Genomic DNA, 13,793 nt, shown 5'->3' on the forward strand with positions numbered 1-13,793 from the left:
GCTCTACTTTCTGAATGAAGACACCAGTTTATTAGCACTCCTCCACAAATCCCCCCTCTGGCTTCCCCATTACAGAGCAAGCTGGATGAACTTGCTTATCTGCACTGCAGGTAGGAGAGCTGGAGTCGACACGTTCAGAAGGCAAAGCGGTATCTCCTCGGAACACAGATATCTCCAGTCTTTGATGTCTCCTTCAAAAACAAACAGGCTAACGCTATCTCCATTTTCCTGCAGCTCTGATGTTTCTCAAAACGCTGCTTGTTTTCTCTAGGGAGACACACAAAGTCTGCCAATCCTCGGAGACCAGCTATGCAGGATAATTACTAGACTTCTATTTACAGTCCCATACCTGACATACTCTAACATATTCCGCTCTGACCGTAGCTAGCCTGGCAGCCACAGCCAACCCATGCTTTCTTTGCCTTCCTCAGGTTCTGTGGGAAGGAAACTCAGCTGTGAGAGCCCTGTGGTCCCTGAGGGAGCGATGAGGACCGTGGGTTAACATGCCATGCCATGAAGCACAGCCCTGCCTCAGCAGGCAAGGCGCAGTCCTTCACTCCCGCTAAAGGATCCTGTCCCAGGCAGATGAACTAGGATTTTGGAAGCGAGCTTAATGTTTTCTTTGATCCAAGCCCAGAAGCATGCGGCAACTGTTGAGAGCTGGTTGCTCACATTTCCCGTTCCGAGCTAGCTGACAGAAAGCCCTACTGGCACCGGAGAGCCGTGCTGGCTTTGCTGCAAGCTTCACGCATTGTCTTGGGCAGGTTATATAAGAACAAGTTCAACAGCAGAGCCTAAATCTAGGCAACAGATTCCCTGTCCTTACATTCAATTCTGAAATCCGTGCTGGAAAGCAAGTGAGGAGACGCAGGGGATGACATTGAAAGGTGCTGACTGCAGCCTGATGGGATCGCTCCCTGAGGCCATCTAATCACCGGCACGGCAGACTGCTCTTCCAGCCAAAAAAACCTGCGATTTTCTGCCCTTTTAGTGAGTTGGATCGGCTTAGCATCTGCAGTGCTCCAGAGCCGGCACAAGGACGGTGCTGCAGCCATGAGCAAAGGGAGAGAAGGAGGGACACCGGGACATCTGTGTGTGCAGAGGGGAGCTGTTACCAGCCCCTGGAACCACGCACTGGGCTGCTCAGCACAGCCAAGTGGCTGGCAGGACGGCTGGAGCAGCCTCGGCTTAGCCGCAGCACGGGGCATGGGGACATACACCTGGCCACTGGGCCACCTCGGAGCCACGCTCCCTGAGCCACGAAGCGAGGCGCCCCCAGCCCTCCCCTCAGCGGGCGTTAACGGGCGCAACCGCCCCGGCCCCAACCCTAACCCCAACGCCCCCCTCAGGCTCAGCACCGCCCGCGGCGAGGCGCGCGGATTGACGGCGCCCCCCACCAACCAGAGAGCGCACCGCGGCCTCGCCCCGCCCACCTCCCGCCCCTCTCCGCCAATCCCGCGACGCAGCCGCCAGGTGGGCGTGCGGGCCGCCTCTCCACGTGGGCGCCACGGCGCGGGCGGGGCGCTCTGGCCACGCCCCCTACCCCGGTAGCCCCGCCCCCTGCTCGGCCCGGCCCGGCCGGCGCTGCCGTCCCGCGGTGAGTGGGGCTGAGGGGGGGGGGCCGGTACCGGGAGGAGCGGCTGCTGCGGAACGGCACGGGGAGGGTCTTTGAGCCGCTTCTTGCACCTGCTTGGTCTTTGCCTTCTCTTTTTGCACAATTCAGCGTCGCCACAGAAGGGGACCGCTCCCTGTAAGTGCGTTCTCGCTCTCTTCGCTCTTTGGGTCCCGCCGTCGGTTTTCCCCAGCCGTTGGCCGCCGGTAACGGCTGCGCGGCGGGACCCCGCTGCCCCTGCTGGCTCCGTCCAGCTGCACGCTCACGGGGGAGCGCTGAGCTGGGACCGGCTGTGCTGTTAGTGGGCAGGAAGCTGGGAGCAGGCTGGGGGGACCTGCCTGAAGTTGGTCTGGGCGTTTAGACCGTGATTCCAGTGCCGTGAGACCAGCAGAGAGCTTTCTCCTTTGAAGAAGTAAGCCCTCTCTCTCTCTCTCCCTTTTTTTTTTTTTTTTATCTAGTTGTTACTTCGTACAAAGACTATTCCTCTTCACAAGAGCCATTTACATAATATATTGCTAAAAACATGTCTGTTCTTATTCGCCCTGCAACTCCAGGTATTGCCTGTTTAGTTGTAACGATGCCTTCTTTTAAATACTTCGTGCTCTGTTTAATTCTAGAACTGCTGTAAGATCTTGGTGAGAACTATTTTTATTTTTATTTTTTGACAGCTCTGCAAAATATCTTGGCGGTGAGTGGTCTGTTCGAGTCAGTGCTAACCAGCTCAAATGTAAAAATGCAAGTGTGGTAGAAGGCTTTCTGCACAGGCAGTCTTGCAGAAATGTCTGTCAGGTGTTTGAACTTAATAGATTAAACAAGAGTTTAAATAATAGGATAAACAAGTGTTTAATAAACTTGTTTGGGGGGGAAAAACAAAGCAAAACAAAAAAACTACACACCTTTATACTTTATAGCCTTGATAGACTTGAAAAATGAGTATGTGCCTGGTTAGAGAATTAGCTGATAGGCTTTTGGGTCCTGAGACCTCACCTGTTTCTAAGTAGCATGATAGAAGAAAGTGCTTTTCTCCTGAGTCTCTACAAAAGAGATCAGGTCTCACTGCTTGGTGCTCTCCCTGCACTGCTGAAACATCCTGACAGTTGCAGGAGCAGGGAAGGCAGCCTGCTCTCCTTGTTATAAAGCCCTTGGCACAGCTCTCTGCCCATGCTTTGCCTCTCCTGTTTCACATCAGTACAAAGTATGAGCAGTCTGTAATAAAGAGAAATTTCAGTACTTGGCAGAAGTGCACAGGGAGAGCAACCCAAAGTATCTCCTGTTGTTCTCCTTCACTCTGAGGCACCAGACCATGCCTGACACTTTCTTCACTGCGCTCCTGGCTCTGCCAGTGTATGCCCATGAATGAGCTTTCTGTAAGGATCTGTCTCGAAAGAGTTGTGCCCCTGTGTTTGCATGGAGGCAGGCTTGCTGTGATTGAATGGCTGCTCAAACAATTATTTTCCCTTAATCTTGGAAAGATCTCATGTGATGCTGCCTTGGTCATGCAACTTTGCACTTCTGCACTGGCTTTCTTGGCAGTGCCTTCATGTTCTGGCATGGACACTGAGGCTGGTTTGCGTGCTGTCCTGTATTTCACTCGTTCTTTCCTATGCTTCTGCATTTGCATAAGCCAGTTGATTCTCCTAGTTGCTACTTACTCATAAGCTTTCATTAGTGTGCTTGATGCATGAAGCCTGAGGAAGTCCTGCAAGTGACTCTTAATTGGTAAAAGGAGTCCAGTTATAGACTGTGCAGAAATAAACAAATTCATTGTAATAAGAAACTTCACGTTGGTAGTCAGACGTGATGGATAAATGCTATTTTTACATTGCCAATCAATGAGGAGGCAGGATCTGTTGATCCATTGCTCTTTCTGATGTTCTCAGGAGAATGTCCTCCCAGGAAAAAGGCATGCTGAAAAGGACATGTGTGCTCTCGCTGCATATGTTAACGTTTCAATATTGTTTCAAATGTATATTGCTAGTCTTTGCGTGTATTTGCTAAAATAATGCATTTTAAAAGGCTGCATACCTTTGTGTACAAAAACTGGAAGGTGCACACTTGGACGTGATGGGAAAATGTAGTCCTTTTTGCCTGGAGGCTGTAATGCTCATTGTTTCTCTCAAAGACTCCTGAATTCAGTTGTGGTTTCAGGGGAGGATTAAACCCAAATGATTCATGCTGGGCTGTCCTTGTGGGGAGTAAACGGCTGAGTTGCTCTTTCATCCCGGGGGACAGCCAGGTGGAAGCATGGCAGCCACCCTGCAGGGTCCTGCCCGCACAGCCTTCTCACTTCCATGTGCTGTTGTAGCAGATCCTTTGGTGCTCTGTCCTCACCTGAGCCTTAATCCTCTCCTTGGGGACTGGCTTGTAAGGTCTGATGTGTGCCCCCAAATGTGTCACTTGGCTTCCAGAGAACACAGCACCAGGATGTAGGAAAGCTGGCTCTGAGCAGAAGGACTAGAGCAGCCCACAACGTAGTGTAGCAGCATGGTCCCAGGTTAGGAGTGGGGAATTTGGGGAGGACCCTTCTTCCCGAGCATTCTGGCTATGGTGTGGGAGGCGCAGTGCAAAGAAGAAGAGTTACAAACCCCAGAGTGCACTTCATACTCTAGCAATCACTTGTACTACTTGACTTGAGGCAGGGAGCTTCACAGCATGCAGGTGGAGTGTGGGCAGTCATGCCTAACTAAGAGCTGTGTCTAATCCTGCAATGGGGACTCAGGACAAAGCATTTTCCTCTCTATTGTTAAAGCTCAGTGTTGTTGGAGAGTGCTGTTTGTACAGGAAGAAAAGAAAAAGGATGTTGGTTGGCATCTAAGGCCAATGCTTGGCAACTTCCCCATCTGTCCCAAAAGGTATGTGGTGAGGACATACCTGTGAGGGCTCCACAGCCCTGCAGGTTTTGGAGGCATCTGCCACTGCTGCTTTTGAAAATGCAAAGGTGGGAGCTGGGCCCACATCCTGTCCCTGCAAGAGGACTGTAGTTGCATCTAACAGATGTCGGTAGCAGATGCAGAAGGCCTGCTTCAGTTGCATCTCCCAGATCTGTGGCTTGCTGCCCAAAGGCAGGCTTCTTTCCAGGCAGCTGTCTGTCTGTCTTGCTGCACGGCTGGGTTGAGTAGAGCTGCCTAAGCTGGTTGTGAAACTGCAGTCTGAGCCTGGTTGTCTTCGGAGCCTGAGATGTCCCTGGGTAATATCTGGAAAATGTTAAGAAGAGTCTTAAAATTTCTGGATGGTTCTTGACAGGACTCTGTAGGGCCAGTCTGCTCCAGTTTCATCAGGAAGATGCTCAATATTCATTTTCAGTCAGCTGTAGCAAAACCAGCTTTCCCATGATGTTTTATTGTAATAAGCCTTGCAAAGTGTGTTTCCAGTTTAAGTTCCAGCATGTTTTCGGGAGAAACAGAGAATTACGTGTGCTTTTTTTCTTGATGAGAGGATTTTGTTCTGCTTTGAGTTGACAGCCCACTGCTCTTTCATCCATTTGCTTTATCCCCTACGAGTGTGGCAATGGCAGCCCAGGAGGCTGAAATCCAGGATTAGGACCCAGTTCACAGTTGGCTTTGGGCTGATGCAAAATGGAGCTGCACTTGTAAGACAGGTTCATGCAGAACACTAAATCAGTGCAAGTGCACGGGCTAGTCCTTTCATACAGGCTCAATCTGAGGACCTGAAATCACGAAGAAGAGGCTAGTGCTGCTTTTTGTAACTCTTTCTTTCCCCCAAAACAGAAAGGTGGGTTTGAAATTTACCTACCCGTGAAAGTCCAGAGGGGGGAAATTAACGAGTAAGCAGGAAGGGTCCTGCATGGCTTCCTCCCCCAGAGGACTCCATTTCTTGCTGCTGCTGGCTCCAGCAGTTCCTGCTTCTACCAAACTAATGCTAGGGTTCTGCTCTGGTGCTGGGAGGCAGCTTGTGGGGCTGCGGAGAGCGGAGGAGAAGATGAGGGTTCTTCCTAATTAGTTTTTACGGCCACGTTTGAGCTGTTTAATCAGAAGAGTCTTGAAAGTAATGACAGGCTTATTGTCCGAAGCCCTGGTACATGTGTGTTTAGGTAAAATCAAATCAAAATAAACAGTGCTAAATAAACTGGGCTGTCACTCCAAGCACTAATAAGACTCCTGACTGATACCAGGAGAATACAAATAAATAGAGTCTTTCACTGTTCCATTGATAGGCTGCAGGGCCTTTGACCAAGCAATTACATTTCAAAATGCACTTCTCCAGGAGCAAAAACCTGAAGTGAGGTTTTATTTAAAAATCATACAAACAAACAAACAAACCATAGAATGTCGCAGAGGCCAATGATTGACTTCAGCTTTTATTAATTCATCTGCGGTGCATTTGCCGGAGCTTTTAGGGTTTAATTGAGGTTAAGAGGTTGGAATCTGCGGTAAACAAAAGAATGGCATATGGGCAGTCTGAAATTGTGGATGTTTAAGTAAGAGCATTCCTTCTGGCCACTTGTTTTCGTTGGGCAGTTATTCTTGGCTCACAACTTTTTTTTTTTTAAAAAGTGTAAACATGCAATGCTAGCGAGTTAATGATTCATTATGTTTTATCACATTCTGGCATACCTCTGAAGAAGAGAAAGCTGATCTAGGCTTGTGTTTGACCTCCCCCTTCAGATTAAGGACATCACTTCTTTAATGTCTTACCTGCTGTTGTGGGGTTGAAGAGCTCATTTGTTTTAAAACATTAAAAGAAAAACACCTTTTCCCCATCCTTTCTTACATTCCTTCTCCCATGAGCTACAGTTGTTATTGTAATAAATCAAGGGGACAAAGCAAGTGCAAGGCTATAGGAAAAGACGTTCCTGAAGCCTTTTTTAATTAGAGGCTGTGAGGAAAAGGGATTCAGTTTCTTGAGTTATCCACAGCAAAATATCTGTGTGTGTTCTTACAGTTACTTTTAACTTTTCTGTCTTTGGTTACAGGCTGCATGAATGTCTTTGTTGGGTGCGTTCTCTCCTTGCGAGTGAGAACGTGTGCCACAGTGCAGTGGCTTGACAATTACAAGAAACCTCCTTTTGCTGGAAAGCCTGAGCTCATACTCTGACATCTTTATGCTATCCATAAAGTTTATGGAGCGGATGACATCAGCTGACAATAATAACAGTGACCTGTCGCGCTCAAGTCATTCTGCAGACGTCTGTTATTTATATACAGCTGTTAATAGTGTGTAGCCTGAAACGCAGGAGAGCTCATCGATACAATCATATCAGTAAGAGAAGATGAATGAGAGATTTTTCTCGTAGTATTTAATTGACTGGAAGCTTTTACCTGTCCCCATCCACAAAGTCAAATGTGTCTTTCCTGCATGCTTATAATTTAGAGCAATCTCCTTTTTAAAAAAACTTAATTCCTGTTTAATTTTGATTTTGAAAATAAGTAAAAATATGATCCTTTAATAACTCCTTGTCCTTATTTTGTTAATACAGTAAATGTAATTTTTGCATGCTTATATAGGACTTCTTTCTGTTGGAGAAGAACTTGTATTAAAAAAAACATTGTTAGGAAGCATTGTATACGCCAGCTCAAGGAAGCATGTGCATGGAGCAGCTTTTACACTTGCAGAAGGTCTCTTACAGATCTTGTATTTGATATAAAAGCGAAACAGAAAACCTGTAATGTTTAAGCTGGCTGTGCTGTGACCACCGGCAGGAAGGTGGCAAGAGGTAGCTGGGGGGAACTCCCCCTAATCTCACATAACAGGGAGGAGATGCTGGCTGCTGTGCTCCCGGGTACGAGCTGAATTGCCCTCTCATATTTCTGTGATGATCTTAGCTTCAGCTCTAAGGAGCTTGTGCAGCTCCCAGGCTGCTGCCTTTTTGTCTGAAACTGACGAGCACCAAGCTGTGCCGCTTGGGCTTGGCTGTGGGGAGGAGGCAAAAGGTGTGAAGCAGCAGTTCAGCCCTGGGAGCTGATGAGCTCAGGTACGAGGGCAGCAGTGTCCCAGGGAGCAGGGCTGGGCAGAGGGGAGGATGGTTTGGATGAAGTCCTCTGTGCTGACAGGTTGCCGAAACCTCCTCTTTCGGTGACAGCAAGGAGGCGTTCTTGCAGCTGACGAAGGTGATGCTCCCTCTTTCTCACAGGCTTTTTCGGGCAGCAGCTTGTGGTGTCATCACGCTTATCGCTTCTGTACGTTTCCATCTCGTTTCGGGTTTGTTATTCTGAGGAGACCTGATTGCTTTATGGTCCCCTGTGTGACTCTGAGGGTATGTGAAGGTTGGCTCTGCCCATTTTACTCTGCAGTGCCATTATAAGGTGGCCTTGTAAAGTGGGTGAGCCGGGAGGTGGGGACATGCCGCAGGTGCCACCAGGGCTTGGCTTCCCAACACAGCACAACCGCCTGCGGCCAGCAATGGGGCCGAGCCGCGCCGACAGGGTCTGTGGCCTCAGGGCCCTTGGGCACCATGGAGCTGACGTTTCACCTTCCTGGCAGGTGCGTGGGATGAAGGGAGCCTGACGGCTGTCGGAGGAGGAGAGGAGCTGCCAAAGCTGCCCAGCATGAGCAGGGCACTGCTGGCTGGCAGGATGCAGCCCGAGGGCCGCAGCGTCTGCGTCTTCCTGCCCGACCGGGAGCAGCTCAGCCTGACCGTGGGGGTGAGTGGCTCTTGAGGGGGGCCGGGGCTGGTTGTGTTAGCTTGTCTTGTTCCTCCAAAGCTTGCTGGTGCCGGTCTGCTGACCCAAGGGCTGTTAGCCAGCTCGGGGTAATTGGTGCTCCATTTTTTTAATCAAGTGGTTGTGAAACACTTGGGAGAGTTACTTAAAACTTCTGGGGTGGGGGGTCTCCTCTGCTCTTCCTGCTATTACTCTTTTTAGCTCTCACCGAGTGTTTTTGCCGTAAATAATAATCCAGGGTTTTTAAATTTGAACCTGAAACGCCCTGATGACTTGGCCAGCACACCTAATGCACGCCATTTGCTCTGGCCTTTCAGCTGTTTCTGGCGTTGCTAGCCTGTCGGTGTCTTTCAAAGACTCTATGGCAGTGTCAACAGCCACCGAGGTTCTTTTTTTTCCCCCTCTCCTTAAGTACTTGTACACACACAAACCACAGGTAAGCCGCTTTCCCTTCTTTGATCCTCGCTTCAAACGCGTGAGTGCGTGTGCGGGAGGAGCGCTGGCAGAGCCAGGCCGGCTGGCTGCCCGGCACGGCCCCGTGCCCACTGTGGGGCTCGTGGCCTCCCCCTGTCAGAAACCCATTGGCAGACACGCTCTGTGCTCAGGTGACAGAGCCCAGTGTGTACAGGTGCTCACGTGTGGGCTGCTGAGGTTTGCCCTGTGTTTTGTGTTTGTTTTCCCCTGGGACGGGGAGGGGAGAAGACGACAGGTGAGGCGAGCCGCTCTTTAAAGCACTTGACTGAAAACATGGCTTTTGAAAGCATTCGTGCTAATCTTCAAAATCCACGTAGGAATTTTCCTACTGCTGTGCCTAAAAGTGGCATCGCTAATGGGAACAGCCACGAGGGCTGGACAGAACAAGGCTTTAACAACAAAACCTGTAGCTCTTTGCTTCTAGGTCATCAGTTCAAATCCAGCCCACCTACTGCCTCAAAGATGACAGCAATCTGTTGGCTTTTGTGCAAGCCACAAAACGATGATCTAATTGTTATTGCAGGCAGGTGTTCAGGCTGGGGGTAATGGTCTGTTGAGACTGACCCTAAATCTCGCCTTTTTATAGCCTTTATCAGCAAGGCTGAAGATGGGAGATAGCAGAGCCTGCCCCGCCTCTGTTGTGGTGCAGACCTGCGTGCAGAAGAGCAGCATGTGAGCAGGGCTGATGCCATTGCCGTTTGGTTTGGCTTGGCATGAGATGAGCAGTAGCTACACTGGAGATGCCCTGAACCCTTTCTGATCTCATTCCTCCAGTTCTGGCCCCAATACGTGTCCCTGGCAGGCACTTTAAGTGCCACGTCGCACATCTGGCCCATAATGGGACATGATAGCTGTGGGGTTGCCCAGGCTCCAGGATCTTGGGGCCATTGTCCAGCTGCAGCTGGGGCATGGCCAGTAGAGAGGTCTTGTCCCCAGTCTCTTCCTCCTGCAAGAGCTTGCTGTTCATGCTCACCTGGGCAGGCAGCTATGACTATACCCTATATTTAAAATGTGACTGTGAAGTGCCCCAGGCTGCAGCAACTTAATAAGCTTAAGAAATGGTCTTTTGCATTGGGCTCTGTGGGAATGGAGAGAAGGTGCCATGTCCCTGTTCCCTCCTGCAGTCCCTGCAGAGAGCTAAGGGTCCTTGAGTATTGCTCCCCTTACTCTGGAGGGATCTGTGGCACCACATCCATCAATAGACCTTTTAAAGATGTTTTCCTTCATTGCTGCTGCTTCTTACTTCAGCGACTATGAAGGTGTGAAAATACATATGTGGAGGTGCCTGGGTGTGAAAGAGAATATCTGTCTGGGTCAAAACATGAGTCCTCAAAACACAGTTGTGTCCTAGTTGCATAGAGAGTGAAATACAACCTCTTACAACTGGGCAAGTCACCAAATCCAGCTTTTCATTTGGCTTCGGGTTTTACCGCAACGCCCCTTCACAACAACAACAAAAATTAAGATTTCACAGCTGGTAAGGTCTTTTTAAAGGAACATCAAGGCAATTTTCTAGTAATACTAGTAGAACCAAAATTTAATTAGCACAACCACAGATGACAGTCTGTGCATTTATTAGAATAATAATGCCACTACTTAGGATTTCCAAAGCCTTTTAACCTCCTCAGTATGGAATGCAAATATTAAATAAGCTTGCAGCTCAGTGAGGTAGGTAGGAATTGTTATCTTACCAGCAGAATAAATTATAGATCCTTTCCCTGATAAGAAAAGGGTTTATGCACATAATTCCTTTCTCCCCCTCTCATATAAATTCCATCCTTCCAGATAAGAGTTTTCCTATGTGTGTTTTATGTGGTTGCATGTAGATAGAAGCCCGTTCTTTAAAATGGATTCATTTTATGCCCTACACAGGTACTGACATTGAAGGGAGAAGAGTAGGAGCCATTTTAAAATTGTTCCCCCATCATCAGATATCTTAATTTTATACTACCATGCTGGTAGTGTAGGATAATTTGAGGGGATGGTGAGGAGGAACACTGTTTTCAAAATACTGTGTATCAGTAATAATAAGAATTGGAGCAATGTCCAGTTTGTTCAATTTTCTTTCTCTCTGTGTTCTGCCTTCTCTGATAGTTTTGAACCTGATACTGATTAATATTAACTAGTTTTTGTGACTGTTTCAATAACACTTCTCAAACTCATCTTCAGTGCTTAATTAAAATTTGAATTAAGGACAGAGACCTAGAATAGTAGGGGTCAGACTGCATCATGAGAGGAGCGGGGCACCACCAGTGCTGAGGCAGCTCAGAAGTGCCCACAGCAGACATTGCCTCTTGCCTAGCTGGCACAGGGGAGATGGGACTGTGAGCAGAAACTTGGGAGGAGAGGAAGTCTGGCATGGTCAGTGTGCTGGGGGTGGCAGGCATAGGTCTGAAGTCTTCCAGTTGTTTTGTGGGCAGCAGAGCTGGTGTTTTACAGTATATAGGTGACGGAAATAGAGATGGGTAACCAACATATATGAATACTTGCATACAGAATGACTCTGGAGAAGTGTACACAACCTCAACCCATTTTTACTTTGGACTAAATTTCATGTGTAAAGAAGCCCTGAGTCTGACATGGAGCAAAGCTGAGTATCAAGCCTGTCAGGGGAAGGAATGATTCACAGCGTGTTTGGGATGGAGCTTGGCACACAAACCACATGCAAAGGGAGGAATGGCCAACAAATTGCAAATGTGAAAAATGCAAAGGGAGATATTGGTTATTTTGAGTAGAGGGGAATGCGGGAGGAGGGAACCGAGATTGCAAGTGTAATCAGTATTGCATAGCTCTGAAGACTGGGAGTTAAACCGGATGCAGAAGGAAAGTGCCAAAAGGAGAATGGATGAGGTGGTAGCTCACATACCTGCTGTGCAAGAAACCTGATTAAAATGCTGCTCTTGAGACGCGTGTCACAAAATGTTCCAGTGTTCGTCTCACGGAATGAGTATGTTACAGCAGGTTTTTCTTCCCTGCCTTCCCTTAGGTGTGAAGGCATGTCACTTACAGAACACAGCTGTTCATACAGATTTACATAATCCTGTGCTGGTGGTGGCTGCTGTGTGCACGTAATCGTTCTGGCTACAGGTAGCTCACCTCTTGGCCCTTCCCAGACAGGAGAGCATGCAAAGAGCTTGTTTTTTTAAGAAAGGAGGCAGATCTTTGTGCCAGGTACATCTGTGTGTTGTTGGCAGCTGAGCAAATGCTGCTTCTAGGTGTGAGACTGTACCCTTACGGTTTTGGGTCTTACAGAGTTGTGCGTTATCACCTCCCCTTCCAGAGCACATGCTGGGCGCACACGTGTGTCTGTGCTGGTGTAGTGCAGGTTTCAAAGCTCTGGGTAAAGCAATAGTGAGTGGCTGGTGATACATTGTCAAGAAGTAGGAAAAAAACAATACTTAAATGACCTCCAGTTTCCTACTGTCCATATTTAGTGACATGGTACATCCTGGGGCAGGGAGAAGAGTGCAGCTGGTTTGTGGGGAGCACGGCCTGCCAGGCTTAAAAGCGCTTGAAGAAATAATGTGGCAGTGAATTTGGCAGTGCTGTTGATTACATTGCAGGTGGGTTCAGAAATGGAGTTCTGCCCTGTTTTCTTTGCTGCTGTGAAGGTACCTTCCTACCTGAGGAAGGCAGCTCCTGCTGCTCAGCATTGTCCAGCAGTGCCACAGCAAAATTCAGAGGTCGTGGCTCACCTCTCTGCAGCTGGCTGCAGCCTAGGCTGCACTCGGGTTATCTGCCTCTGCGCTGTTTTGCTCTCTGCAGCTGCTCTGCATCAAAACTTCTTCCCCCACGCTTCTGAGGCTTGGGGATTTTGTTAGTCTGGGCTGTGCTCCTAAAGTGGTATGATGGGGCAAGGGGAAACGAGGCTGTAGGTGGGAGGACACACAATGGGGGAGTTGTCCAGTGCCTGTGCACAGCCAGGTCTGTGCATGCAGGTAGCCTGCATCACCTCCCTGCTGCGGGAGCTTGTGCTCCAAGCAGCCCTGATAGGAAGGAGCAGTCAGTAACTGTGCCGTATTGCCACGCATCCTTACTGGTGACAGCTTCTGCAAATGAAGATGTTAATTGCTGTGTGACCAGAAGGCAGCAGGGGACACTCTGTGTGTGGGGTACAGAGCAACCTCATCTGTACCCCCCACAAGGTATTTCTGGTCAGTGTAGAAATGCAGTCCTGGTTTTGTTTGGGTGTTTATGTTTTTAAAGTTCTCCTGAATGAAAGTTATTTTTTTGTTTCTCTTAACCTCTGAAAAAATATTTCTACAAGAGAGCAGTGTTTTCATTTCTCTGATTAGAAACATGCTTTCTGTGAGAGCACCTGCAAGTCACCTGGTAGACACTGCCTAAAACTAGTGCTCCAGATGTGGTCCAAGGTCTCCTTATGCAAACCTGCTAATAAATAGGAAACTTTAATTCATGTCTTACTAAGCTGAGCTGCTTTGCAATGTAAAGGAATGAGAATAACACATTGGTAATTATTTTGTGACAGAAATAATACTGAAAACAAACCTTGTTCTTTGGGGGTTCTTTTGCTATAGTACCCAAAAACTTGTTGGCCAATGTAAGGAAGGAGAATTGGTCCATCCAGGTGTGTGAGCTGTCTGTAACGCTGGATTGGTTATTTCTTTCAGGTCAAAGCCACTGGACAGGAGCTCTTTCAGCAAGTTTGTGATTTAGTGAAGATTAAAGAGCCTCACTTCTTTGGCCTCAGCATTGTTAAAAGTAAGCAAACTCAATGCACAGAGCAAATGACTTGGCAAACTTCCACAGGGCCCGCTTGTGTGTATTTACAGTGTGTGCATATACACACACTGGCCGTGCCTGCGGGGAATTCGATTGTAATAAGGTCACAAAGTATGTAGATTACGCGCAGGCTTCTCGGCACTCTTTTGATCTTTGGTATGCGGGCAGACAAATTGGGAGAAGGGGGCCCTTTTGTTCTCCTCCTTTGTTCTTCTGTGCTACCTCTTTGTGGGGTTTTCTTTCTCTCCTGTAGCGAAGTTGCTAGCCAACATGTTTGTCACTGTTTGAATTCAAAACTGTCAGGAGGTGAATTTTAAAGGGACTTTGGGGCTGAAAGTGTTACT

The 13,793-nt window shown here is 48.4% G+C and overlaps 1 protein-coding gene across 1 annotated transcript in view; it reads left to right on the forward strand.

Moving 5' to 3' along the window:
- The first annotated feature begins 1,714 nt into the window (after positions 1 to 1,714).
- FRMD1 (FERM domain containing 1) overlaps positions 1,715 to 13,793 on the forward strand; it is a 38,455-nt gene continuing 26,376 nt past the window's right edge. Inside the window, exons 1-3 of the mRNA XM_032185754.1 lie at positions 1,715 to 1,750; positions 8,054 to 8,214; positions 13,338 to 13,428. Coding sequence (XP_032041645.1) covers positions 8,119 to 8,214; positions 13,338 to 13,428 — 187 coding nt within the window. The 5' untranslated portion in view covers positions 1,715 to 1,750; positions 8,054 to 8,118. The remainder of the gene's footprint in view (positions 1,751 to 8,053; positions 8,215 to 13,337; positions 13,429 to 13,793) is intronic.

Source organism: Aythya fuligula, chromosome 3 (genome assembly GCF_009819795.1).
Source record: "Aythya fuligula isolate bAytFul2 chromosome 3, bAytFul2.pri, whole genome shotgun sequence".
Classification (NCBI taxonomy): domain Eukaryota; kingdom Metazoa; phylum Chordata; class Aves; order Anseriformes; family Anatidae; genus Aythya; species Aythya fuligula.